We start from the raw sequence: 27,699 nt of genomic DNA on the forward strand, positions 1-27,699 counted from the left end.
CCGACAAAGAAAAGAGAAAGACCTTCATGGAGGTTTAGCCTGTGATGAGATGGGCTGTTGTCTTTTGGAGCGTGGCGAGGTGGATTTGGGGATCTATTGATCTGAATCGCAGCTGTATGGAGGGATCGATGGAGAGGCTTTAGAGACCCCTGAGCCCCGTCTCCTCATTCATGCCATGCGGGGGATCGCAAACTCCTTGCGGCCAGGGAACTTTCATCCCATTTATATAGACTGCGCAATCATTTACAATTATGTTCACGGCGGATGCTTTCTTACTAAAGCGAATCCTGAAAAAGGGTGCATGTGGTGTAAGTGGCATTCACTGTAACTGGTATCAAAGGATACAAATCAAGTAATAAGGCGAGACCTCAGGCTGCAAGAAGAACGGCAAGACAAGAAACATACGGCAATTACATACATGGGGCTAATAGCATATCAGAGTACATGCTTCTTTAATGGTTATTTGCACTACATTAGTTTCAAAGAACACTCATCTCATAAAGAAATGCTTTATATTTTGAGGTATTAATTTTTCAAGGTTATTTCATTTTTTTGATCCTGTTAATAACACAGAGGCGAACTCAAATGCTGTGTCAACACACACAGACAGCGCGCAAATCCCGAAGTAAGATCACTTTCGCTTGCGTCCTCATGAAAGTTTGTCAATTGTATGTGTTTTAAGGCTTGCCAGTTTGGACATTAAAGCGGTTTTAGACCATCGGACGTGTATCATTATATTGAGCTAATGCGCTGATACATTGTGGCACACGAGCACTCATACAGACAGTAGCTGCACATCGTGTGAAGATCGCGCGCACAGAGAGGAACGCAGAAACTCGTTGTCAACATTATCCTGTGATTTATTACTAAAGTAGCTTAGAAACTCAAAAGTTATTATAGCATATATTTTTCTACTTTTGAAGTAACTACTAACAACACAGCTTCACAATTAATAGAGACGGTAAGACTAATTCAAACACGCAATTGCTCTCATTAACACAGTCAAATAAATGTATTGGTACTGTGCTAATTTATCTGTAAGAAATGTTACAAACCATAGATAAAATAACTGCTGAAAGTGAGTTATGTCGGAGCACTCCTTCATTAGGAAAAAATATCCCACCTTTAATAAGCATATTTTCAGTATAAACCTTGACACAACTTGACAAAAACTAAGCAAAAAGCAAACAAAACAACAAAATAACCTTTCATTAATCGTAATCTAGGTAAAATGTTCAATTAATTGAGATTTTAGGTCATATTGTCCAGCCCTACATCATCCTGATCACTTTATTTAGTGTTCATGTAAACACAATGTTGTTCAGATAAATCAATCAGAATGATTTCATTTTGACTGAAACAAAAAGTGTCCATGTAAACAAAAATGTGAGCAAAAATGAAGAAATGTGAAGTTAGTGAAAAGAAAAGATCCTGCAGCATTTGAGCAAATACTGATACTCTGATATTTTGTTATCTAATGCATGTTTAAGTGTGATTTAAGTGGACAAATACCTCTTGGGCCAGTGCAGAAGCATTTCTGAAGACCTACAGAATAAAAAGTTCTTTGAGGGTATTCAAAAAGCTTCTCCTCAGACTTTATCATTCAAATTACCAGTAGTTGCAAGAATGCAGATAGCACAAGTGAAGAAAAGTGATCCAGTGTAAGGACTGAAAGTATGCAGTGCAGGTAAAAAGTCAGCTTCTCTCTTTCTTTCTCTTTGACCTTTCTATTTCTCCTTGACTTCTTCAGCATGCAGAAGTGTGATGGCTCCCGGAGAGAAGCGTCAGAATATTCAGTGAAGACATGGTTTGCAGGAGTGCAGAGGAGGCTGAGAGCTAAAGCAGCCTGAGTGTTTCTACCTAGAGGAGAGACACTCCAGTAAATTACAGAGACGACTCCAATCAGGATGCTAAAATTACAAAAGCTGAAGGGTCACCAAGGCAACCGCCGGAGGTAGCGTGTGCTGGACTCAAAGTATGGGATGAGATTAAGAAACATTTTATCAGGAAAAAAGGCTCTTACATCTCTCAGGCTGTTTGCAGAACAGCTCACAATTGCATTCTACTTGTACTATTTTAGCAGTATGCAGTATGTATCCTGCGCCCAGTATGCAGATTTTCTAAATGCATCCTTGATGCCCATCAAAATGTTTGAAAACGTGACAAATTAAGCAATATCAGCCATGATTTTAACATTAAAAATATCTCTTTGTATTATCTGCCAACCTTTAAAAATTAAAATACATAAATATAATTAAATATATAATATGAACATATCTTAATTTTATCTGCCAATATTTTTAAAATAAATATAATATATAAATTAAATATATAATATAATAATAATATTTAGCATATACTAAACATTAACTAAATAAGTAAATAAATACATATAATTTACAATATCTCTTCATTTTATTTTCCAACATTTTTAAATAAAATATATAAGAAATATGTAATATATAAACAAAAAATATATAATATAATAACAATATTTATAATATAATAAACATAAACAAAATAAATAAATATATATTTTTATACATTTAAATAAATGTAAAATAAATATATAATATAACAATATTAAGTATATAAATAAATAAAGATGCTTGAAGATGTCATGGGACAAAATGCTAGTGTCTAAACCATTTTGCATACTGCTTCACATGCTACTTTAAAACAAAATATTATGCTAGTAGTATTCTATTCCAATCGTTTTGTCATCTCTTGGCATATTTTCCCAATGTGCCCTGGTACCCGTACTGTACGTCCATCTCGCTGACCACTAATGGCATGGATCGGTACTACAGTTGGTGCCAGCTCTGCCCTGCAGCCAAGCAGCACAGCTCTGCCACAATAAAAACAGTGTTTGAGATAATTGGCTCTTCAAAGTGGAAAGATAGAGCTGCTCTCTCTCTCGTCCCCTCTAAGTGGCTGGGGCCCATTAGCCATTGAATACATTACCAGCCTTAGAGGGCCATCTTTAAGACCTTTAATCAAGCTAAAAGTAGAGCTGTACAAGACCAACCTCCATTCTGGACTTATTCCATTTTTATGCCCTTGAGCTCTGCTGACATATTTTCAACTTATTTTATTAGGCTATTTATTTATTTGCTGTCAGTTTGATACTCCGGTTAAACATGATGCTATATGGTGTTTTTAGAATAGCCTTCCTATATTTTTAATAAGCATTCAGAGAAGTCATCAAGAAGTGTGCCAACTTCTAATTTTTCAAAGACAAAGAGTTTTTATGTTAAATCTCTCAGTTCCCCTGTGGTGAAAATCAAGTTTTTAATGTTGTTTATATGTCTATGTGGTGCTTTTAATATGCTTTAAGACAAACCATGTGCAAATTCATCAGTCAACACCATTGCTGAGTATTTGCAGTGGAAAAAAGACCGTGGATTGAAATCGCTGGTGTCTGTGACGTCACAAACTACCTTGTAACCAATCACAATCAACGTAGGCGGGGCTACTTTGCATATTCATTGATCCGCGTATATTAATTGAAGGTGTAGAGTTACATTCAAGCTATTTTAAGGTATGAAAAAAAAAAAATTTTAACCTAAAAGTTAAAATTCGGTCATTAATGACCCACCCTTATGTTGTTCCAAACCTGTATGACTTTTTTTCTTCAGTTCAAGATTGTTGAAATTACAATTAATGGGCTTTCAAGCTTCAAAGGGGACATTAAACACCATAAAATAAAATAATTCTTCTAAATAATTAATAATTTTGTGTGAAAAACTGATCAAAACGAGAGACCTAGCCATGCCCGGTTAGCCACGAACAAATCATCCTTTTGAGTCAAATCTTTCCAATGAATCAGTTGACCCAAACTGATGTGAATGATGTGTTCATGAATCAGACTGATTCGGTTCTCTAGTTCAACTCACTGGAAGAGATAATCAGTAAAATATAGCTTAAAATTGTATTCTGTTTTACACAAATCTATCATACATGAAACTTGAAACAGTGCACAAGTTACAACTTCCTTTTCCATTGCATTTGTGTCCTTTTTGAAGCTTACTGTAAATGCTTTACTTAGTGTCTAAGGTGGACCAGCACAATCCATAACACTCACAACATGAGGCTGAATAAATAATGACAGAATTTATTCCTTAAATGTTTAGAGCACCTTTTCACAGGCCTTATTTCAAAGAAATACATCTGCTACTGGGTGTAAAATGAAGATGTTGAAGGCTGTGAACTCTTTGCAAGGCTTTATAGCTGCAGGTTGAGCTTCTGGAGGCATGAAGCATATCCACGGGAGAAATAATGGAACTTACAACCTGCGTTACTGACCTCCAGAGGAAAGAGAGTCGGAAAAAGAAAGTGACAGAAGGGCACGAAACCAAAGAGAGTGAGAACTGCATGCTCCCCGCGGGCGTCTAATGTTACCGATTATCTATGGCTGTCTAATACATTGTGTTGCGTGTATGACACTGATTGGAATGGAATACTAGCATACTACTTACTGCATACTGTGCGTTTCAAATAGTAGTACACTACACTGATGTCACATGACCTCAGCATAGCAACCACATAGCAACACACTTAAACTAAAAGTTCTTACAAATCTTTAAAAATGTAATTATGTCACATACGGTAAATACCGTAACCAAATTTCTGATTTAACAGACCACATCTGAGCGACTTCATATTCCGAAACATTAACCTAAAGTCAGAATATATTTAAACACATGCAGGGGGAAAATTTCATGAACGCAATGTCAAAAGAGCTGCTTGAAAATAATGCAACCTTCTTGTTTTATGATGAAAGGCTTGATTGATTACAGAATGATGATTATGGCAAATGGCCTGGAAGATGGCTGTGTCTCTCTCACCATAGTAACCCATCTGTAGAGTGCCTCTCCTCTCTCCCCTAATGGCACAGCTATTAGCACTAATGCATTTCAAACATACTGCTGACACACTGGATGGAAAGTGCACATCTTTTCCCCTCTCTCGCTCCCTCTCACTGCTGTCTTACGCAGCGCTATCCTTTCCTTACAACACCCCTTCAAACACATCTAATCAAACAGGCCTGGGCTTCCTCGCAGCTCTTTACCTTCAGACTGACAGCTACAAGTACAAGGACATATACGCCGATAAGCACAGTTAACATTAGTGGAAACAGATATGGACGGAACCTTCGTAATGCGTTCAGTGATAATGAATAGAGCTGTAATTGTAGTGATGGTACGATTGTAACCACATTAATGGGTTGTGCAACATTGAAAATAGTTATTACTTTAGTGCTAAGTGCAGCAAAAACAAATGTAGCTATTATCATAACAGCACGTTGCAGAGCTACAGTGTGAGACTGCAGTAGATCCTGCTTTTATGTTTATGTACATTTACTTCTTATCTATGTAAATATGCATCAAGTACCGGTCAAATTCTTAAACAAATGTTTCAAATCTAAAAGACTACGAGTCAAATCTTTTAAAATGAATCATTCAGTAGTTACAAGTTTAAATTAGTTTGACAAATTACTTATTTTACAACGTTAGCCAGTGTCATTACAGCTCGTTCTGGTTCACAAATCTGATTGGCTGAGAGATCTTTCCAGCCATGCAATATTCTACCAATATCACCACAGGAACCACGGGAACCATTTCACCATTTGAATCACTCCACTTTCAGCATTCTCACATATTTTGTTGACCCTGGAACAACATTCTAGTCTGAAAATTTAGTCTTAACCCTATTCCTACCCCTAAACCTAACCCTACCCATAAGTTATCCCACAAAGCAGAGGGAAATGATAGATGAATAACACTGATGTAGAAGCACCAATTCATGATTTTAAGCCTAAACTTGACATAATCTGTAAACTTGTCCCTCAAATCTGATTGGTTGATTTGAATGTTGTTCCAGGATCAACAAAAATGTTGAGGAACATGTTGATAGGAACTGTTGTTGGGCCACGGAATGTAGCTTTAAGAGTTTTCTCAGGCGAGAATGTAGTTATTTAGACCTCAAATATGCAATGTATATGTAGACATAGCACCTTGTTGAAAATTTGTTTATTTGTTTTCGTAGATTTGAGCTCCAGGCCGTCAGCGACCACTCAGCGCTCATGTACCCGCCGAAAACTGCTTCACCTCGGTCAGTCCTTCGGGAATTTGACACTGGCTCTTATGTACATAGTGGTTAAACATGAGGTATAATTCGTTTTGGGTATATCAAACAGGCAATCTTTGGTTTTATTAATGTATTACTTGTTCCAGAGTAAATCGATTTGGCTTATGGGCTATATTAAGTTTCATAACTTTATATTTACATTATTCAACGTAGTGACGATGCAAGCTGCCTCTAAGAACACCAACGAAGAAGAACAACAACATAGAGATGAAGCACGCTCTGTAGAGCAGTTTGTCTGATTAGGGCTACTGTAGAAACACAAAATGGCGAATTAACATGTAAGGGGACCTGGAGTGTATGTAGAGAGAAATGGCTCCTTCTAAGGTAATAAAAACATAGTTATTTATATTATATTGCATTTCTATCAATAGCTCCTCCTAAACATTACACACTGGACATTTAAATATTATTTTTCAATAAATGACATGCCATATTTGGCATTTAGAAAAGGTCAGTTAGTGATTGTGATTTTGACTTCAGTTAAAGTTACATTAATGCGCCATTAGGTGGCAGCAAAGACTGTCTTTACGAGTGAGTCAGTCGCAAGGTTGTAAACAAGGATGTTGTTTTTACTTTAAACAACATCTTACAAGACGCAACTGGCAAATGCATTGACTAACGCTATAATGGGAAATCCCCTTAAATGTTAAAAGGACAAAGATATCGCTTTCCTCAGCAGACATTCAAATTGATTTTGCCATTATGAATGTAAGATTGACCTGAAGAATATCATCTAGATGCAGGTAATGCACTCAATCTCTCTCTCATAATAATCTACATAATACAATAAGCTTCAATAAAGAGACTCAACGTTCCTTCATTGCTAGTTCTAGAGTGACGGAGTTAGTAAAGTCTTAGAGTTAGTAACGGAGGCTTGGGCTCAACTGTTAAACTGTCAACTTGAGATTTGAATCTATGGCAGAAGGAAGTAGTTTCTCACAAAAGAGGGTTTTTAAAGACATGCCGTTGTTGTTTCTTCTTTATTTACACACTGTGCAGTCTAGCTGTTGTACAAACACAATAACACACTCATAGCCGTGTGATATGGCTCTATATTAGCACAGCTGTCAGTCAGTCTGTCTGTCTGTCTGTCTATCTATATGATCTTTCTGTATGAGACACAGTAATGTCGATGCCTTAGCAAATATCATTATATCATTGATAAAACCAGAGGAACCTGGAAAATGTATAAAAACCATGTTTATTTCACGTTCAGATCTAGATCTGACACAATCCTTGTTTATTCTTCTCAACAGTGCCTTGTCAACCGCACAGAATATGGTATTACAATACCCAATGAAAAGGGAAGCGAGTCGAGGGAGATGTAGTCTTTTCGTAGTCGTTGTGCTGCCTGCACCAGTTTAAACGAGACAATCGCATTAATCAGCCAAGAAATGGCTCTCAAACCAATTGTGACAGAGAGGCTGGCCTAAACGACCTTGAGAAATAAGACGCAATAAAAGAATTTAACGACTATTTCACACACTATTGCATTCAGATGGATTTAAAAGGCCGGCGTGCCACGACTAGCGCTGTTGTTATTACAAGCCGAGCCGGGAGAGCTCGAAACTGTGGTCAAACATGACAACCGCTGCATTCAAACAGCTTATTGTGGATGGAGACAGGTGGCTGGACAAACAAATATAACAACAAACACTATATATTGTATGATCTGGAATTATAAGATCCTAACACAAGAATCTTGATGATTCACGTTTTTATATCAACATGGACAGTCAGGTCAAGTATGTTATGCAGCACCTTATGAACTCTGTTAATAAATGCAAATGTTCTGACTTTCAGATGTATGCTTGGATCAAGCTCTGACACTTTTTATATAGTATAGTATTACATTATTTTTAATCTTATTAAATAGATGTATTATAAATGAATAAAAAAGGATAAAAAATAAATATATAATATTTGAATATAATTAAAATATATATTTTAATTGAACTCAGTTTACATTGCTAATATTTACTGATGTTCATGCTGTTGATTTCCCTCCAAAATGATGTCACTTCCTAGAGGATGATGTCATTTGGAACTACCTTTTTATATTTAAAGGGATATTCCAACAGAATTTAAAGTGATTGATTGATGACACTGGTAGAAAAAAAATCTATAAATTGATCACAGATTAAAACAGTATCCCCAAGAAATAAAGTTTGGAAAAAATAATGAAATACTTGGAATATTTCTTAATATATTTCCATTTCAACGAATACGATTTGTATCTTTAAAAAAAATACTGAGTTTAACATTTTATCCATCACATTAATGCATATAAACACAAAAATGCACAGCATAACAGCTGACCCAGTCAATAAGTGACGTCTTTATGTAAAGTGGCTCATTGTTCTTACGTCACTGATGTGCGAGGAACGAGGCGCAGGACTTTCCGAACAGATGAGGTGTGCGGTTATCTATCATGCCTGTCATGGTAATTAAGTGTGTATGGCAGCTGCAATGTCTGGCCATCAGAGGAAGCGCGCGGGGCAAAGTAATGGTGACTCGCGCAATGAAGTACGAGCTGCCTCGCCGGTCGCTACGGCAACAGCAGCCACGGTATTCTGGGAATCTGGGCCGATGATGTCACCTCTGTTAGCACAAAGCACAGATGGACTGAGGCAGGTACTGAACAAGCGCTTCGCAAACACACACGGACGCACACACTAGTATGGGCAGGTGTTCTCGTTTCCACAGTTGGCCATGCATACAGAAACACACACGTGGTTGGCGTTTATGGGAATACACTTAAGCAAACAGACGCGTGGTGATGTACGCACAGGACATTTCATTTGTGTTAGGGCTTCAACACAAGTGGCCTGCGCTACTGTGACCTCTACATGAAAAGAGTTACTGACTGTCAAAAGAGGGTGATTTTACAAGCTTTGTTCAATAGCAAGAAAGTAAATGTATGCATATCATATATATTTCTTATCAATTAGTTAGTTTTAAGCTATTTTGAAACTGCCCATCATTTAAAGTAGTTAAACCACAGTCAGTCCTCTTGAACACTACAAACTACTACAACACTGAAAACTGTGCATGACTTTGAGATCACAAATACTTTTCTCAGTAATAAATTACAATTTTAACTTGCATTTTTATATTTTAACTGCAGATGTCGCTAGAGTGAATCCTATATTGTACTTTAAATCAGTGGTTATTGTTAACTACTATTTTCGTCAATTGAAATTAAGCTTAAATTAAATTAAATATCATTTTTAGATGAAAAACTTGAACTTGATAAACTCAAAAATATAAATAAACAAATATTATTGATTATTATTATTAATAAAAATTAGTATTAAATAAGTACTAAAATTACTAAAACTGAAATAAAATAAATTAAAGCTAAATATAAACATTAAAAAATTAATCAAATAAAAAATATCAATAATATTATCAATAATATTTTATTATTAATAATAATAAAAATGAAAAAGCACATAGCAAAATCACTAAAACTTAAATTAATATTAAAATTAAAAATTAAAATTACAGCCAATTCAAAATATTAAAAAATATATATCAATATAAATATATATAAAAACTATAATAGTATTTAAATAATACAAAAATACTGTAAGTATTAAGTAATAAAATTGAGAACAAATTAGTGACTAACACTGAGTGAAAAACATAGTAATTAACAAAAAAATTTTTTTAAAGAAGCTTGAATACAAAACAAATCAGTGAATCATTTATCTAAACCATCCATGAGAACCTGGCTCCCATTACTATCACCTGGCTTTAACTAGCAATAGCAAGTAGCAAATCATAGTCAGTAGTGTACATAACTATGTGTGAGCAGCTTAACTACTTCAAACTAGCTTCCCCAACACTATTTATAAGCCTGTTACCCTTTTGTATCTGATCTGCGTGCCTCTTTTTCTCGCCGTCTCTCGTATTTACTCAATCCGTCGCTCTGAGACTCGTGTGTTTTTGCGCTGCTAATGTGCTAAAGAGCATGTGAGACTAATCTAATTACAGCGTCGCTCCAAAAGAGAGAGTGAAACTGTTACGAATCTAAAATCGACAAATGGAGAGACCCCTCGCCGTATCCCAGCATCCTCGACGCCCCTCCTCTTGCTCTTGTCTCTCCCGTGAAGACGGTGAATTGGTTTGGCCCCTACAGTGCTTCATTACCTGGCCTAATTATAAAGGCAAATGAAATCAGCCCCGCAATACATTATTAATGTCCGCACGCCATTAGGATTCAATTGCAGTATTTGCAACAATATGATATTTTCAAACTGTTTTCACGCCTGATTAGAAACGAGGACAGATAAGAGGGAGGTGTGAGAGGAAAGAGAGAGATAGTGAAAGAGGAAGGTGAGTGGGGCGGGAGAAAGAGGAGAGAGTGATGGAAATACAGAGAGAGAGAGGCCATATATGAAAGACGACTAAATGAATACGGCAAAAATATCCAAACCTGTACGAGTTTCTTTCTTCTGTTGAACACAAAGATATTTTAAAGAATGTTGGTCACCATACAGTTAATGAAACCCATTGACTTAGTAGGAAAAAAAATACTATGGAAGTCAATGGGTGCTTGGATAACAACATTCTTTAAAATATCTTCTTTTGTGTTCAACAGAAGAAAGAAACTCATACAGGTTTGGAACGACTTGAGGGTGAGTAAATGCGGGCGACAAATTTTTGGGTGAACTATCCCTTTAGCATGCTAATGTACTAACCCATTGTACATACTTAACAATTTCACACATTATTGTCGATTACAAACCTCATACTCAAGATACTGAAGTCCAAATCTCAATATGAGCTCAAATATTTCACCATGAAATCAAAATTGACTGATAACGTGTTTTTATTTCCATGAGGGCGGAGCAAACTGTCACTCACATGAGATCCACCAATAGCAAACCACAACAATCTAACCATCCAATCAAATCCCAATGGACAAAATCAAATTGTTCTTGTTCAAGAAGCCGTTTCACATGGATATGCGTCACAATAGGGAAGAAAAGACATCACATCTTCCGTTTCATTCCGACTTTACACTATTTTCTTTTCTCCAAATAAATTTTAGGAGAACTTTATTCAACAATATCTAGTGATGGGTGATTTCAAAACACTGCTTCATGAAGCTTCGAAGCTTTGCAAATCTTTTGTTTCGAATCAGTAGTTCAGAGCGTGTATCAAACTGCCAAATTTCTATACGTTTATGACTGACTTTTTTACTGATTGGATAGCTATCTGATTTGTTAAAACGGTTCCATTTACACGTGTCCACATAAATGTGTCTCCACAAAAAGAATATAAATCTGATCTTCAGTTCCTGCGCTTTGCGCAAATTTAATGTAGTTCACATCAACAAAAGCAACAGATATGAGCTGCATTTTATTTATCATCAGCTAATTTCAAAGTCAAAGACCACAATAGGAGAAAGAGCAGCATCAGCACTGGTAAGATCATTTAGTCTCACTACTTTTAATGAAGATGACAGTGTTTTGAGCATCTGCGACTTACTTTCAGTTTCACTTTCAGTGCTGGTTTGCGCATCTGCTTGCTGAAGAGATGCTCAGCTACTCATCTGCTGCGATGCATGTAGCAATAGTGCTGTCATATCTGGCTATAACATGTCATATATCCTATAAAGGGTCATGAACCCATCTATAAAAACATGGATACTTTATTCTGTAGATGATCTATGATCCACGTGGCTAGTGTTGTTAAACTCATCACGGAGCTCCGCGCTGAAACTGATCATATGCGCTCCGCGTGTATATCGTAAAAACTGTTTTTTCATGTGTTCGTATTCAAACTCCAGTTCTGACCGCATCGTGGGCAAAATAAAAACAACACTCATGTGCTACTGTGCTTAGGGAAACATACACATGGCTCGCGTGTCCGAACGCAGAGGTGAATGAACAGCACTTTTGTGACATTAGAATTCTCCGCTGTAATGTGATCTCATGCAAACATATTTTCCATTTGTGCTGGTAGATTACAGCAAAACTAACCACATGCACCCAAACTTCTGCTCTGTTTTTTCAATGATGTGCAGCCTATACATATGTGTTCACAGCTCAAAAAATGTGTTCTGGGGATTCATGACCCTATGCTCTCACATGTTTGTTTTTTAACATTTTAGGAGGAGTAAAATTAACATATGTGGTTTCAATAACCAGATGCATTTACACTTGTCCAGTTTCGTCAGGTTTCGTCAGGAATGCATCTCAAACCACCTCATGAAATGTCGAAAAGTCTTGAAAGCTTAGATTTACGCCTGGTCTTTTCACGTTCGGATAGCTATCTGATCGGAGAAAACCCATGAAGTGACCAGGTTTAAACAGGCCCTAAAATCCCAAGGTCAGAAATAAAATGCATGGATGAATTGTTTCCAACAAGGTCAATAACATGCATTTAGAAAATTGGGTGAATTTTCATTTCATGCCGACTTATCCAATCCAACTACAAAGACATCCAAAGACAACCAAGGCTTTAAAAAAATTCCTCTGGAACAAGGTTAGAAATAGCCTCTGTTAAACAGTTCGATAATGCACATCTATGTCCATGTATGTTGCTTGTGTGTGTATAATATAATACACAGTCTATCATGTCATATGAGTTGATGCCGGAGCATGTGGAGTGACAGACAGCGTTCTGCATCCTCTATCGCCCACCCCTTCACTGGTGACTTTAGTGGCTAAGCAGCCATGAATAGAGATGGGCTCTCTCAGAGAGGAGGTCTCATAATTATTAGTTTTAGAGCCTATTCTCAAATATCCCGCGGGAGCAACGGGGTTAAAAATCCATTTGTGGGAAGTGTAGCATGACAGCAAGCACGGTCTCCCTGGAGACAGCCAACATCACACAGCAGTATGTGTGTGTGTGTGTGTGTGTGTGTGTGTGTGTGTGTGTGTGTGTGTGTGTGTGTGTGTGTGTGTGTGTGTGTCATGTATGTCTGTGTGTGTCCTCCATATGTAACACATTGGTCTAGTGTTTGTATTTGCAGCCATGAACGGTCCTGTTCACAAACTGGCTCTACTGTAAGTTAATACCAATCATTCACAAAGTTGTTCAGCCCTTATATGTTCATATACAAAATATTTTGGCTAATTTGAGATTACCTGCTTTTATGAATACAGATTTGAGACTAGCTTTCTTTTCACATACAGTCTCAGATGTAAAATTTAACACCATTTCCCTACTAGATTTCATTTGACATTTACCAGAACCTGATAAATCAGCAATTTTTACATATATACATATGTCCATCTATCCATCTATCTATCTATCTATCTATCTATCCATCATCTATCCATCCATCCATCCATCCGTCTATCATCCATCCATCTGTCACAACTATTCATTTCCATTTGCTAGTTACTGAAAGAAAGCAAATTATATTCTTCTTATATTCTCATTTCAAGCCAGTTGAACTTTGACCTTACTTTGATTCCATCTTGCCATTGATGCTCTCGTTGGATTTTTTCAGCCTCTCCAGCCAACCTCTGAAAGAAAGAAAAGATACAGAGGTCAAAAATGAAGGATCATGGGTAACAGAGGAAGAATGACCTGAAGTCTGAAATCCAAAGTAACAATTTGTTTTAAATCAGCATCAAAATTGTATGTAAAATGTTTTATGAATGTAAGGTAAAATGTATATTTTAGGACATGTGAGTGTTCACCATTATGCGTTTTTTTTATTTTCACGATTTGTGACCTAGTCCATCATTTTTGAGTCACTTTGACTCAAAGTTTTATCCTCTTAAGTAAAACGGAATGATTATTATTATATTTCTATTTCAAACATAAATACTCAAATGATGGCTGAGACTTTGCTTTTTATTTTAGAGCTTAAATCTCGATAAGTGTTTCTGGGTCAAAGTGACTCAAAGCGATGGAGCCTGTCACATTTTCAAACACCTTTTTGCTCACTAGTTCATTTTAAATGGGTTATTCCATGAAGTTTCTCAATTCATAAGCTCATGCTGCATGCATAATAATTATAAATAAATTAGAAAAATGTTTTAGATGGAGTTTAGCATGTCACACTGCAGAAAATGCTTTTCTTTCAAAAGTCAACTACCCAAGTACTACACTGTAAAAAAAATCCCCGTAAAATTTACGGTAAAAAAACGGAAGCTGTGGTTGCCAGAACTTTACTGTAAAAAATACGGTAGCAACGTTTTAGGTTTTATGGGACAGCTGTCTATTTTACAGTTAAAAACCATATCATTTAAAGGTTTATATTGTAATAATTACAGTTCATAGCTGTTTATTTTACACACTGTAAAAAAATTGTAAAACTTACGGTAAAAAACGTATTTCATTAACTAATATAATGTTAATTTACCAACCTTTTGAAGTACTAATATCTGTTTTGTACCTTTGTAATACACTGAAAACCACCAATAACACACTGGTGATGAGAGTCACATGATGAATCAAAGCTCAACACAAGCAGTTTTTCCACAAGCTGAGAAGGACTATACTAATACAGTATATAGAAGGTGCACACAGTGTCCATTCACACAAACACTGAACACCATCATGGTAACACACATGACATTTTTAAAATGCAATAAACATTAATTTTACAACATTAGATGAAATCACCTAAAATGGTATTTTACCGTAAAATTTATTAAATGTACCATTAAATCTATTACAGTTATTCACCATATACAGTATGGAAATTTTCTGTAAACCAGTTAACTGTTTTTCACCGTAGCATATTTACATGTCTTTTACCGTTGAAGTCATTTTTTACAGTCACACTGGTGGTAAAAGGAGGAACATAAGTGTACGTATTTTTCATACTTTATGCAATGCAATTAATCTAAAACTGTATGTATTATAATATTATTTTCTAAACAATTTATTTACTTCATTTCAAGGTATAACAAGAAAAAAGCCTTAACAAATTAGTGTAAAAACTGCAGCACTGGAATCCTACAAATCTTATGTAAAATGCTTTATGTATTGTTTGAAACGCAGGATAAATTGTCTCTTGACACAGTTCTCGGAACACGTGGGCCGCTCAGCATGTTATAGATTCATTACATGCGTCATCATCATTGAAAAGCTCCATCTCTACAGAAACAACCCACTCCTCTGTGTTAATGGTGATAATTCACTTCAAACCTGCTCAATGTGTCAGGAAACTTTTCCCAGAGAGTCAGTGTGGCAGATGTTTCACAGAAATCTACATTCATGACATCCACTACACTGACTCATATGCTGCATCCCAATTTGCAGTCTTCTACAGCACACTAAAAAGTATGTGATTTACTGATGAGGGATGGAGAAGTATGTACTTTGAGTATGTGGTAAGACACAGTATATGGAAGTATTGAGTTAGCATCTGTGTTATTTTTCAATTCATTATTCAGTTTTAGGTTCACATATCTAAAAACTGCTTCTTGAAATTTTCCTTACAGTTAACAAAATAACCATCCTTAATCATAGAACACAGGATTGTGGGTAATATTAGCCCATAACACAGTCATAAAAACAGAATTATGGTCACTATTAGTCCAAACACCATGATGGGATGCACATTTTGAAAACAGTACACCAAACAATATGATTTAGGATGCACTAATGCTAAGTTTGCATACTAAGTATGCATAGTATGCAAATTAGGATGCAGCCTAATACTGCGTTCCGTTTAACTTAAAGTAAGATGGGGAATATTCCTGCTTGAAACTTTTCCTTCATTTTCTAACTAGGAAGCAGGAAATTCCAAGTTGCAGCAACAGACTTGATTCCAGTTTCATCATGTTGCCATCTAAATGAAGCATGTGTTTAATTGGCTGCATATTGATTGCATCAGCACTAGTAATTGGTTAAATGTACACCATGCAAATTTTAAAAGTAGCTGATCCAAGTAAGACTATGGAAAAGATGCTCTCCCCATCTGGAGATAACAGTGGAGTTTTTATCTGACCTACGCAATTCTCACTTCCTGTGCTCATGAAGGAGAAATGAACACCTGACAGCTTCCGACAGGACCGCACATCAGTGCGTTTGCCCAGATAAAAATAGAGGAAAGTTTGCAAACGTTTTTTCCACTAATAATTGCTAGAACTGTTCAGGCTGTGTCTTCAAAGTTTGAACAAGATTTTCTTCTAATGAGAGCCCATTTGGTTGCGGTTCATAGCTGAGATGCCAGCATAATAATGGAAGGATACCCAGATATTATATTTCTTTCCCATACATCATTCCCAGCTGAGGGAAATGTCGCTTTAAAAAAAAACAACAAGAAAAATAGAAGTAAAGAATTGGCTCCATTTAAATTTATGAGTGTGCTGCACTGGCCACATTCCACAGGAAGTTGAATTGGAATTTGAACTGGAACACATCCATCCATCCATCCATCCAACCAACTTTGCTTTTTCAGGTTAAAAAATAGTTATATAAATTCAGTGCTTCCCACAGGTTTGAAATATACTTGCGGTGGTATCCGGGCAAAAAATCCTCCTATTACCCACGGCACAAAAATGGTCTACTACATGTGACAAACAAATAATGTGTAATTTTTAACAGTATTTTTATTTATTGAAATTAATTTTAATTACATAGCATATTACATTTAATTACATACTAATATTATGCATTGTAAATTATGCAAAATTGCAGCATTTAAAGGGTTCTCCTTTTCCTATGTTCTCCTTACTGTCATATATTGTCTCTCTCAGTGAATGGGACACAGATTTTACTAATAAATTTTATAAAATGAATAATATATGTGTCAAATGATGTTCTTAGTCTTTTCTTCCTGTGGGGGAGACTACAATAATTTACTATGAATTAAAGGGAAATCAAATTAAATACAGTTTATTGTGTAACCAAAATACCAATAATGCCCAAAAGAAAAAGAAAAAACTTACCATGTGACTTTTAATTATAAACAAGCTCGAAATACACCGAGACTCTTATTTTGAAATGTCTGTACTATTGCAGGCTGATCCTTCAGATTCTTACAATCGTCTAAAACATTTTATATAAAGGCCATAATGTAGACATTGTAATAATTCATCAACTTGAGTTCATTAGCAATCGCTTGGCAGAAATCTGCGCTTTTCATTGATTGAGAATCACTTTGAAGCAGTCTGAAGCGCTGTCGCGCGAGCTTGTAGAATGTGCAACAGCGCCCCCTTGTGTCTTTGCAAAATGCAGCGCCTGTGGGAATGTTAGTGGAAGTAAACAGTTCTGACGCACACGAGCAGGTATGAAACGACTAGTTTATCGATCGCGGATGGTTTCATTTTCTTGCGCGGATATAAAAGTATAAGAGGATAAAAATAATAAAAGCAAAAATGTGTCTCCAAATATACTTGGGCGGCCGTTACTATACGTGGGCGGCCCGCCCAAGTAAAGTCTATGTGTGGGAAGCACTGAAATTTAAAACTTTGATTTTCTAGTTAATTTCTTTTGAATTTTAGATCATTTAAATTCTAATTCTTTACATTTAAATTATATTTACTATATGTTTCTTTCACTATTTACTGTATAGTGAAAAAGACAATGTTCAATATGTGGGGTAAGTAAAATGATTTTAAGTAAAAAAGAATATCCTGACATATCCTGAAGAAAAAAAAAGTTCAGAGTAAAACACATTTTCAAAAAAACACATTTAAATCAAATTCACTCCATATATGAAAGTGGTTTGGTGAAGGTTTTATTATTATTACTAATATTTTTGTTTGTTTGTTTTTTGCTATTCATTTGTTTGGAGTCAGATAAGCCAAAAATATATATAATCAAATAAATAAATAAATATAAAATTAAATAAATGAACTGAAAGTCCAAGGGCATCTGCCAAATGCATAAACATAAAGTCATATGGACTACTTTCATGGTGCTTTTTTCAAACAAGAGCATTGTGAACATTCAACTAAACATCTCCTTTTGTGCATCACCGAAGAAAAAGGTTTGGAATAACATGGGAGTGAGTAAATGACAGAATATTACACTCAGGGTGAGCTATTGCTTTAATCATGCGTGGGAGCGCGATATTGTTTCTAATCTCCATTTTCGGACACCATTGGACGTACCATAATCAGAGCAGCTCCCACACAGGTGATTCACGCTCTCTTGTCTCGCTCAATCCCTGTTTTTCGTGACTCTCCTGGGGAGATTCACCTGATCTGCGTCCAGAATCACCCACGAACACCTGCCGGCCGTCTCCGGGCTTAAGGTGCAAAAACTCCCACTCATTTCCACTCGGAATGCGGGCAGACTTCCAGACAATCTTCTTCACTCGACTCTCGACAAAAGAGCCCTCATAAAAAATATCAATTACATACCTTTCACTGACTGCATTCAAAAGCTTTCAAACTGTGGCTTAAACGACTAATAGGCTCGCTGCAGTAATGTACCTAATGTTTGAGAAATAACAGAGTGAGCGTTTGAGAGGTGAGCCTAATTCAAGGGCAGTTGCGTTTAATGGCTACACCATTAGGAGTAATGCAAGCACCAAATGACACTCCACTCCAGGGTGCCAATTCAAACGGTATTAAACACTGTGTCTTATTGACCAGGCTTGCGTTAGGGGCATTATCCACATCTATATGCCATCCTATGCTTTTCGTGGATTTTAAGTCACAGTCGTGATCCTGATTATAAGTAACCTCCATTTAATACGAAACAAATTGGTCCAAGATATTAAGTGTAAATCAGTGTTTGTTGTTGAAGGTGAAGTGTGTAATTTCTGCACCTCTAGCAGCGCTAAACGGCATTGCATTGTTTGGCAGCAATCAGTATTCTTGCAATTCTGTTTGGTGCCATCAGTGGCGCAAAATTATACACTCACTATTTACTATATAATGAAAGCTGCAAAGTTTGATATATGGGGAAAGAGCGAGTAAACTGAGTGATCTGAACAAAGTTGTAATGTGTGTATTGTGTATGAAGTATCCTGAAAAACACAAGTTCTTATCTAACAATTCAGATTGAAGCAAAGAATGGCAATAAATAAATAAATAAATAATAACCACCTGAAAAAAATTCAAAAGAGAAACTGAACCTGATTTATGTATAAAAAAAGAACTGTACTACGCTTAAGGGCAGTCATACAGTATAGATAGATTGAACTATGATAGATAGATAGATAGAATGATAGAAAGATAGAATGATGATAGATAGAACGATGATAGATAGAATGATAGAACGATGATAGATAGATAGAATGATAGAAAGATAGAACGATGATAGAACGATGATAGATAGAATGATAGAATGATGATAGATAGATAGATAGATAGATAGAACGATGATAGAACGTTAGAACGATGATAGATAGATAGATAGATAGAACGAAGATAGATAGATAGAATGATAGAAAGATAGAACGATGATAGATAGATAGATAGATAGATAGATAGAACGATAGAACGATGATAGATAGATAGATAGATAGAACGATAGAACAATGATAGATAGATAGATAGAACGAAGATAGATAGATAGAATGATAGATAGATAGAACGATGATAGATAGATAGATAGATAGATAGATAGATAGATAGATAGATAGATAGAAGATAGAACGATAGAACAATGATAGATAGATAGATAGATAGATAGATAGATAGAACGAAGATAGATAGATAGATAGAATGATAGATAGATAGAACGATGATAGATAGATAGATAGAAAGATAGAACGATGATAGAATGATGATAGATAGAATGATAGAACGATGATAGATAGATAGATAGATAGATAGAACGAAGATAGATAGAATGATAGAAAGATAGAACGATGATAGAATGATGATAGATAGAATGATAGAACGATGATAGATAGATAGATAGATAGATAGATAGAACGATGATAGAATGATGATATATATATAATGATAGAATGATGATATAATGATAGAAAGATGATAGAACGACTACAGAATGATATAATGAAGATAGAAAGTGGATAGGATGATAGAACGATGACAGAAGAACGATATGACAGAACAACAATAGAATGATAGAACGACAATAGAACGATGATAGAATGACGACAGAATGACAGGATGATGATAAAACGATAATAGAACGTTAGGACGACGATAGAACAATGATAGAATGACAACAGAATGATGATACGACGATAAAATGATGACAGAATGCCAACTGAACGACAATAGAACTACTATAAAATGATAGAACGATGATAGAACGATAACAGAACATAGATAGAATGACGATAGAATGGCAGAACAATAGAATGATGATAGAACAATAGAACAATGATAGAATGACAATAGAATGGCGATAGAATGACGATAGAAAGATATAATGATGATAGAATGACAGAACCATGATAGAACAACAATAGATAGATAGAACCATAGAACGATGATAGAACAATAGATAGAACCACAGATCGATAATAGAACGATGATGGAATGACAATAGAACAATGATAGCTAGAACAATAGAACGATGATAGAATGATATAACAATGATAGATAGAATGATGATAGATAGAATGACAGAATGATGATAGAATGATAGAATGATGATAGAACGTCGATAGAACAATAGGTAGATAGAACCATTGAACAATGATAGAAAGATAGAACGATGATAGAATGATAGAACGACGATAGAACCATGAAAGAATGATGATAGAACAACAATAGATAGATAGATAGATAGATAGATAGATAGATAGATAGATAGACTTGTGAAAGTAGTATAGTTCAATGCCACAGCTAGTCAACTACCTAACCAGCCTCAGTTATATGGTTAGTATAGACTAGCTGTGGCATTAAACTGTAAACCGGACTCGGTTACACAAAGCTGCATGTATCACAGACTGTATCACACACTCATAGTATTATAAAATCAGTGCCTGAATATAATCAGTTCAGTACAGTTAACCTGAGGGCATTCGCTGTTAATGTCGAGACTACATTAGCTGACATTTAACTCTGAGAGGCCACTGATTGATGACCGCTAAGCTGTGCACAAATCACATATGCACAGTTAAACAGCCATGACACCTCTGATTGGTGCAATATTTACAGTAGAGAGCAAATTTGTCAAGTATGTTTAGTTTGGCCTCCTATGAGTAATTCATAAAGACAATGTGAAATCAGAATTGATCCGATGTACTGTAGTCTTAAAAAATGTCTCTGCTGTTATTGCACACATTACTTCAATGCAAGTTAAATTTTCAATAAACATATAATAATATCTCCATCCCTGAAATAATATAAGCAAGACTGCAAAGGCGAAGATAAAATATACATTATATATACACATGAAAAAAATTATGAAATAATATTTTAAATAACCCATTTTTATTATACAAATCGGAGAAAAAAAAATATCGCATTCCACACTAATATTGAAAGAAAAAAAATAGGAAATTTTATTTTGCATTAATAATGAATTCTATTTTTAGGTCTCTTTATATTTAATATTTATACATTTAAAATGTATTAACAATTAAATTAATTCCATTAAAAATACACATACAAATATACTTCACAATTTAAGTAATTTGTCATTATCAAGTTTACAGTAATGAGAATGAAATTATATCGCATTACAGTAGTCAACAGACAAGCTTAATTGTCATAAAAATAATACTTTTCGGTTTTCATTTTTACCTGAGTCACCCATTTCTCACTGTACACTTTATTTCAGCTGGAAATGTGGCATGTTAAAAATGTTGCGAATGCCATTTCATATTTTTCTTTTAATTAAGGCAGTGTTTTGGAGTTTGCAGACAGCAAAGTGGCATTTAAAAAGTCAGCAAAACCGTACAGAGTGAAAATTCAATATGGCTTTTTTAATCTGTCTGATCAGTAATCGTGTCTCTCATCTCTGTGTCACAGCAATTCAATCTCTGAGACTTATTGTTTTGTACTGTCTTGCTGTTTTTGTACTGTCCTCCTCTCATTGCCTTAACTTCCTTTCCGTCTATCCATCTTCTTTTCCTTCTCTTTTTTTTGTTTGTCTTTCCTGGGCTCCATCTCTCTCTCTCAGACAGTATTTGGTGTAATTGCTCAAGTTTGCTGAGGCACACTTCACTATTACTATTTCATGGATTTAAACAAACCCCAAACCCTAAGAATTAAACTTCAGCATGTGACTCATCCTGCATTGTTGGTGCTACGGACATAAATAATCCCACACAGCTCTGTCTTCTGTCCTGACATCAATGGACAAAACAAATGGCTTATAAACCAAAGGCAATGACAGAATGATCTTTTCCTCTGTCCCCTCATTTTTTTTTTTCATTTCATTCCCTCTTTTCTCTCTCAGCTTGCCCTATCTGTCTCTCTCTCTCTTTTTTCCAGGAATATAAAATCCTTTCCAAGAGCTAAACAAATGAAAAACCTTAATATTCATAACTGCTATTTCACAAAACTCAAAGGGCAACTATAATCACTCAAAGCAGTCAGAAGAGAACAAACACACAATGGCTGTGCATACTAGCATACTACACACTATATATACTAGATTCCACCTTTGTTACTTGTAATATAAATGATGGATGGATGGACGGATGGAAATATTATAAATAAATGTGGTTATTTTCCATTTCAACCAAACTCTGACCAAAAAAGTCCAAATGAAATTGCTTCTGCAACCTACTTTACCTCTGTAATGTGACCTATTTCCAAGTTACACAGGATATTCAATGAAAAAAAAAAAAATAGATTGAATTGATTGTAAATTGTTATTATTCATTATGCATATGCAGAAATGGGTTGGATAGTGAAAACAGAATCTTTTGCATTCTGTGCACAGTGTGCATACTTTATAGTGTTGTATACGGCAGCATGTTATTCCAAATATATGCAGGTTTGTCACGCTGGGAAATCTGATGCATTGAGGTCAATTAATAGAGTTAAAGGGTTTAATTCAACACACACTGAAGCACGTGGAAGAGGAAGTCAAAGACATTGTTACCGTGCCACCTTGGCGCTACATGCATGAACACATGGACAAATGGATGGAAGGGTGGATGAAGGGATGGACAAATGAAAGTATAAAACAGACAAATACATGCAGTCTTAACTTAAACAGAATGTGCAGGTCACAAACGAGCCAAAAACACATAAAAAAGCCTTTGTGAGGCCTACATGTATGTCTAATTGACCCACAGGACATTCAAATGACAAATGAAATCTCAACTGTGATCTGAGAATATTTCAACTGTTTCTCTTGGAGAGCACTGAGATCAAATGGAGACTTTTGAGATGACTTGAAATTGTCAATTGCTTTTCTCTGAAGAGGACTTCATCAAAACTCCCCAATTGTTTGACCTCCACAGCACTGAAAGTAAATTAGTAGAATATGGTCATGCAGAATAAGGCTTTAGAAGTACTGATAAACAGTCAATATGCAAGATAATAAGCAACTAGTTAAAAGTGAGAATTGTTCCCCATACTAAAGTGTTACCAATAATGTTCCTTAAAACAAATATTATTGGAGTATGCTTTACACGAAAATAATATTTCAGTCTTTCTACTTCAGAATGTAACGTTTAATTCAATGTGTTACTTCTTTGTAAGGATTTGTGAAATTTACCAGCAATTTATGAGTGAACTTTGTTTCATATCCAACCCCATGGTTTTTTTTTTTCCCGTTTTTTTTTTCCGTATCTCCTCTGTGCATGTCAGAGTCAGTTTGGTCCAAACCAAAGTTCTCCATGTACAAATTCACGAGATCAGAACTCAACCTGAGGAAAGATCCACCAGTGTCCAGGTCTCAGAAGTTTCTAGACGTGTTGGAGCAGCACGGCTGCGCTCTGGGCTCTGAAGCGGCGGCTCTAAGCCCTTCATTCACTCCTCAGCGCTCAGCTGGGATTAAACCCAATCACTACAGCCACTGAGTCAGAACACACGCACAATAACAGATGGGCACACGCACACAGATAGAAGCAGAGAAAGACTGCCATTGGAATTCAAAACTTTCAGCTTCTGTCCGTCGTGTGTGTGTGTGTGAGTTTCTCTCCCTCTTTGTAAATCACTCATTTGCCTTCATAGCAGCCACTTATTCAATCAATTTCAAATAGATCATATTAAATTCCGTCCGCATTTTTCTTAGAATATCACATTATTGTATAAAACAAATGCTAATGGAATTTCATTTTATTCAAACTTTTGAAATGCAAATTCACTGTACTTATTCCTAAACTGAATGACACTTACTGAATCAAACATGCAAAATGGTGAGGTCATGTGACAATGCAGAATACTAGTGTTTATTGTTCCTTATTACATACTATTTCACATACTTAAAACATTCTGTGTACACTACCATTCAAAAGTCTGAAAGGAATGAATACTTCTATTCATCAAAGAAGCATTTCATTGATCAAAAGTGACAGTATAATGTTACAAAATATTTCTATTTCAAATAAATGCTATTCTTTTTAACTTTCTGTCTTAAAATCTTGAAAAATGTATTACGCTTTCCACAAAAATATGAAGCAGCACAACTGTTATCAACATTGATAATAATAAGAAATCAGCATATTAGAATGATTTCTGAAGGATCATGTGACAGTGAAGACTGGAATAATGAATTTATGAATAATGAATGAATTTTGAAATGATTTAAATAGGAAACATTTATTTCAACAGTTATTTCATCTATCTATCTATCTATGAAATATTTTATCAAACGCAACTGGAATATCGTCAAACACCGTTTTCCATCACACTGAAATAAACATCAGAGCTTTACATATCATCTGTTGCTTTTAAAAGCATGATTCCTATTCTTATTCCTCCTCCTGGTTTCATTCCTCTCTTCTGTCAAACCAGCCTCTCTAATTCACTCCAGCTGACTGAAGCGGTGATTGTCTGGATTTAATTGAAACTCTTTTGAGACAACAAGCAGAAGTGGACGAGAATAAACAGGATAATGGGTCTGATGGCAAGTAAACATGACAAACACACAAAAGCGGAGTGGGTGTAGAAATCCAGCGCTAATCTACATATCTTCTCAGACAACGTAACAGGCCGATTCTCTGAAAAACCCTTGATCTTAGGATGTCTCCATTTGGTTAATTCAGGGGGTTTCAAAGTCCCAGACAGTGGGCATTACATCTGACAAAATGCTCTCAAATCAGCATGTTGCACAAGAGAATCTGACTGATGCGACGTCACACTCGTCTCCCTCACCAACATTATGTATTTTTGCTATTTTCAAATAGTTTTTGCAAGGAATAGACATTTAAATAAGTCAATGTACATGCAAATTACGTCAGCATTTATACTTCATTCCTCTTCCATAGAAAGAGAATAGCAAGGCTGCTCCAGACAACAAAAGAAAGTTAATGTGAACTGACACTGACAAGCTATAAAGTGTACCATAAAAGTAGTCCAGATCTCACGAGATTAAAATGTGACAAGATTTCTCGTCGAGGTGAAAGCTGTCTCACAATATTGCCATGACGGAGTGTGAGGGTGAAACGTTTACATTACACATCCACTGTCATTTTGCTTTTTATGGAAATAAAAACCATTTAATTCAGCTGGATAACGATCATTCCAATCCTATTCAACTAATCCAACATGAGTCGTACATAGTGCAGCAGGAACCAGTTTACTGATCACGTGACGAGATGACTGACAAGACCATGGCGAGGGATTCATTGCACAACAGAGCCTAAGTCTGAGCGTACGCTCCCTATTCACAGAGTATGCATGAAAGTGAAAGTAAAACGCGAGCGCACATTCAAACGCGATTTCAACACCCCGCATTTTGAAAGCAGCTTCCCGATGCATGCAAATATCTCCCAATATGAATTATCTTAGGCTAGGCTGTGTAGTTGCAACCATCTCTTAGCTCTGTATCATGCTTGAAGAAAAATTTGGTCTATTAGTATTTGCATTTTTCGAGAGAGAACTTTGATTATGGTTGCAGTTATTGTTTGCACTTAAGAGAAAACTTCCTTTTTATTTATACGGCTTATATTTCTATGATCAATTTGTGGAAAGGAGTTCAGTTAGGAGGTCAAAAATTGTAGAAGCTCATAAATCAGTTCTAAAAATACTGAAAAAAAAACGTGTCTCGTTCTTGTGAACTCAATCTCGTGTCTCGTCTTGTGAGCTAACTGTCTCTTCACACCCCTAATGTGTATGGCAGAACAATTCTATCAACTTGCATTATTAACACTACACTTTTATCATTTTATTACTGAAATAAAACTTAATTTAGTCATCTTATAAGCTGTTTATCTCATTGGCATCGTGAGATTTGCCTCCACAGTGCAGGGTTATTCTTTGTTCCCTAAAAGGACAGCAAAACCTCACACAAACACACACACACTTGTGTAGGTACCATAAGTGCTGACACCGGCTGAACAGCCTCAACAGTTATTGTACAAAAGCCAAGCGTGGGCTGAAGAGGACACCATGAGGACACTCGCAGCCTGCCGTCCTGTTCCGCACAAACAAACAGAGAGAGACACGTCGCCACATTGTGTCCGTCACCTGCACTTGTAAAGCAAATAGAGGACACGCACATTCACACACAAACACCGTCACCCTGAAAAACCCTTTGTGGCGCTCTGATGTTGATACGAATATCATCTCTGGATGCGTGTTTGGCTAGAGGCAGAAGGGAAGGTCAGCTTTTCGGGTCTCATAAGCTCTGTTAGTAGTCAGCACCCTCGCTGTCTCTGATCTACATAGGCAGCTACCTTCTGAGACAGCATCTGAACTCGAATGGAGCCTCAGAAATGACATTTAAAACACTACATAGGCAGTAACCCTGTATGTCTCACAAGCAGTGCTTGACACACAACTGATTCCAAACATAGATGTATGTATGTTGCTGAGATAACAACTTGAGGCCCGTTCACACCAAGAACGATAATTATAAAGATAACTATATTTGTGTCCACACCAATGAACAATAGCGGTCTGTTTTCAAAGTGTGTTTTTGCTGTTCTTGTTGCATTTACACGGCTTTAACCAGCAGATGTCCTCAGCATGCTATGTTTGGAGTGAATAGCTAGTGTAATCGATCTAATCTAACAGTGAATTTAGCTGACAAAGTCAATATAGTGGAATAAAAATGACGCCTGTCTTTAAACTTCGTTTAAAGTTGCAGTGAAACTAGCGCTGGATACCTGAGGTAATTTTATGTTACACAGTTTGCTAACCTGGCATATATTGTTAATACTTCTCACCATTTATTCCGAGGGTATGACCGACTGTTTTGCATATATACATTTTTCTTTAAAGTATCTATGAAAAGGGGGTTTGACTTGTTGTCAGTCAGTGGTGACTTTTTCTGGACCTCTGTGATAAACTGCTCCGCAATGTCGTCTGCAATTTTAAATGCGCAAGCCGAATGGATTCTGATTGGCTTTCTGTGTTTTGAATCAGTCTATTCTTGTATATTTAGAATGATTTTTAGAACTATATCTTTATCGTTATCTTTATAGTTATCGTTCTTGGTGTGAACGGGCCTTAACAAGGCAAAAATTACATAGTATACACTAGATATTTACTAAATTATTACATTTTTTGAAGAGACGTGTGGTCAATGTAAATTTCAACTTGATAACATGCTTAAAACATCCTCCTT

The 27,699-nt window shown here is 35.9% G+C and overlaps 1 protein-coding gene across 2 annotated transcripts in view; it reads right to left on the reverse strand.

Moving 5' to 3' along the window:
* cacna2d2a (calcium channel, voltage-dependent, alpha 2/delta subunit 2a) overlaps positions 1-27,699 on the reverse strand; it is a 383,618-nt gene that overhangs the window by 250,906 nt on the left and 105,013 nt on the right. For both annotated transcript variants that reach the window (XM_048199167.1, XM_048199168.1), the window contains exon 4: positions 13,578-13,637. In XM_048199167.1, the coding sequence (XP_048055124.1) occupies positions 13,578-13,637 (60 nt within the window). The remainder of the gene's footprint in view (positions 1-13,577; positions 13,638-27,699) is intronic.

The sequence above is a fragment of the Megalobrama amblycephala genome, linkage group LG8 (assembly GCF_018812025.1).
Source record: "Megalobrama amblycephala isolate DHTTF-2021 linkage group LG8, ASM1881202v1, whole genome shotgun sequence".
Lineage (NCBI taxonomy): Eukaryota > Metazoa > Chordata > Actinopteri > Cypriniformes > Xenocyprididae > Megalobrama > Megalobrama amblycephala.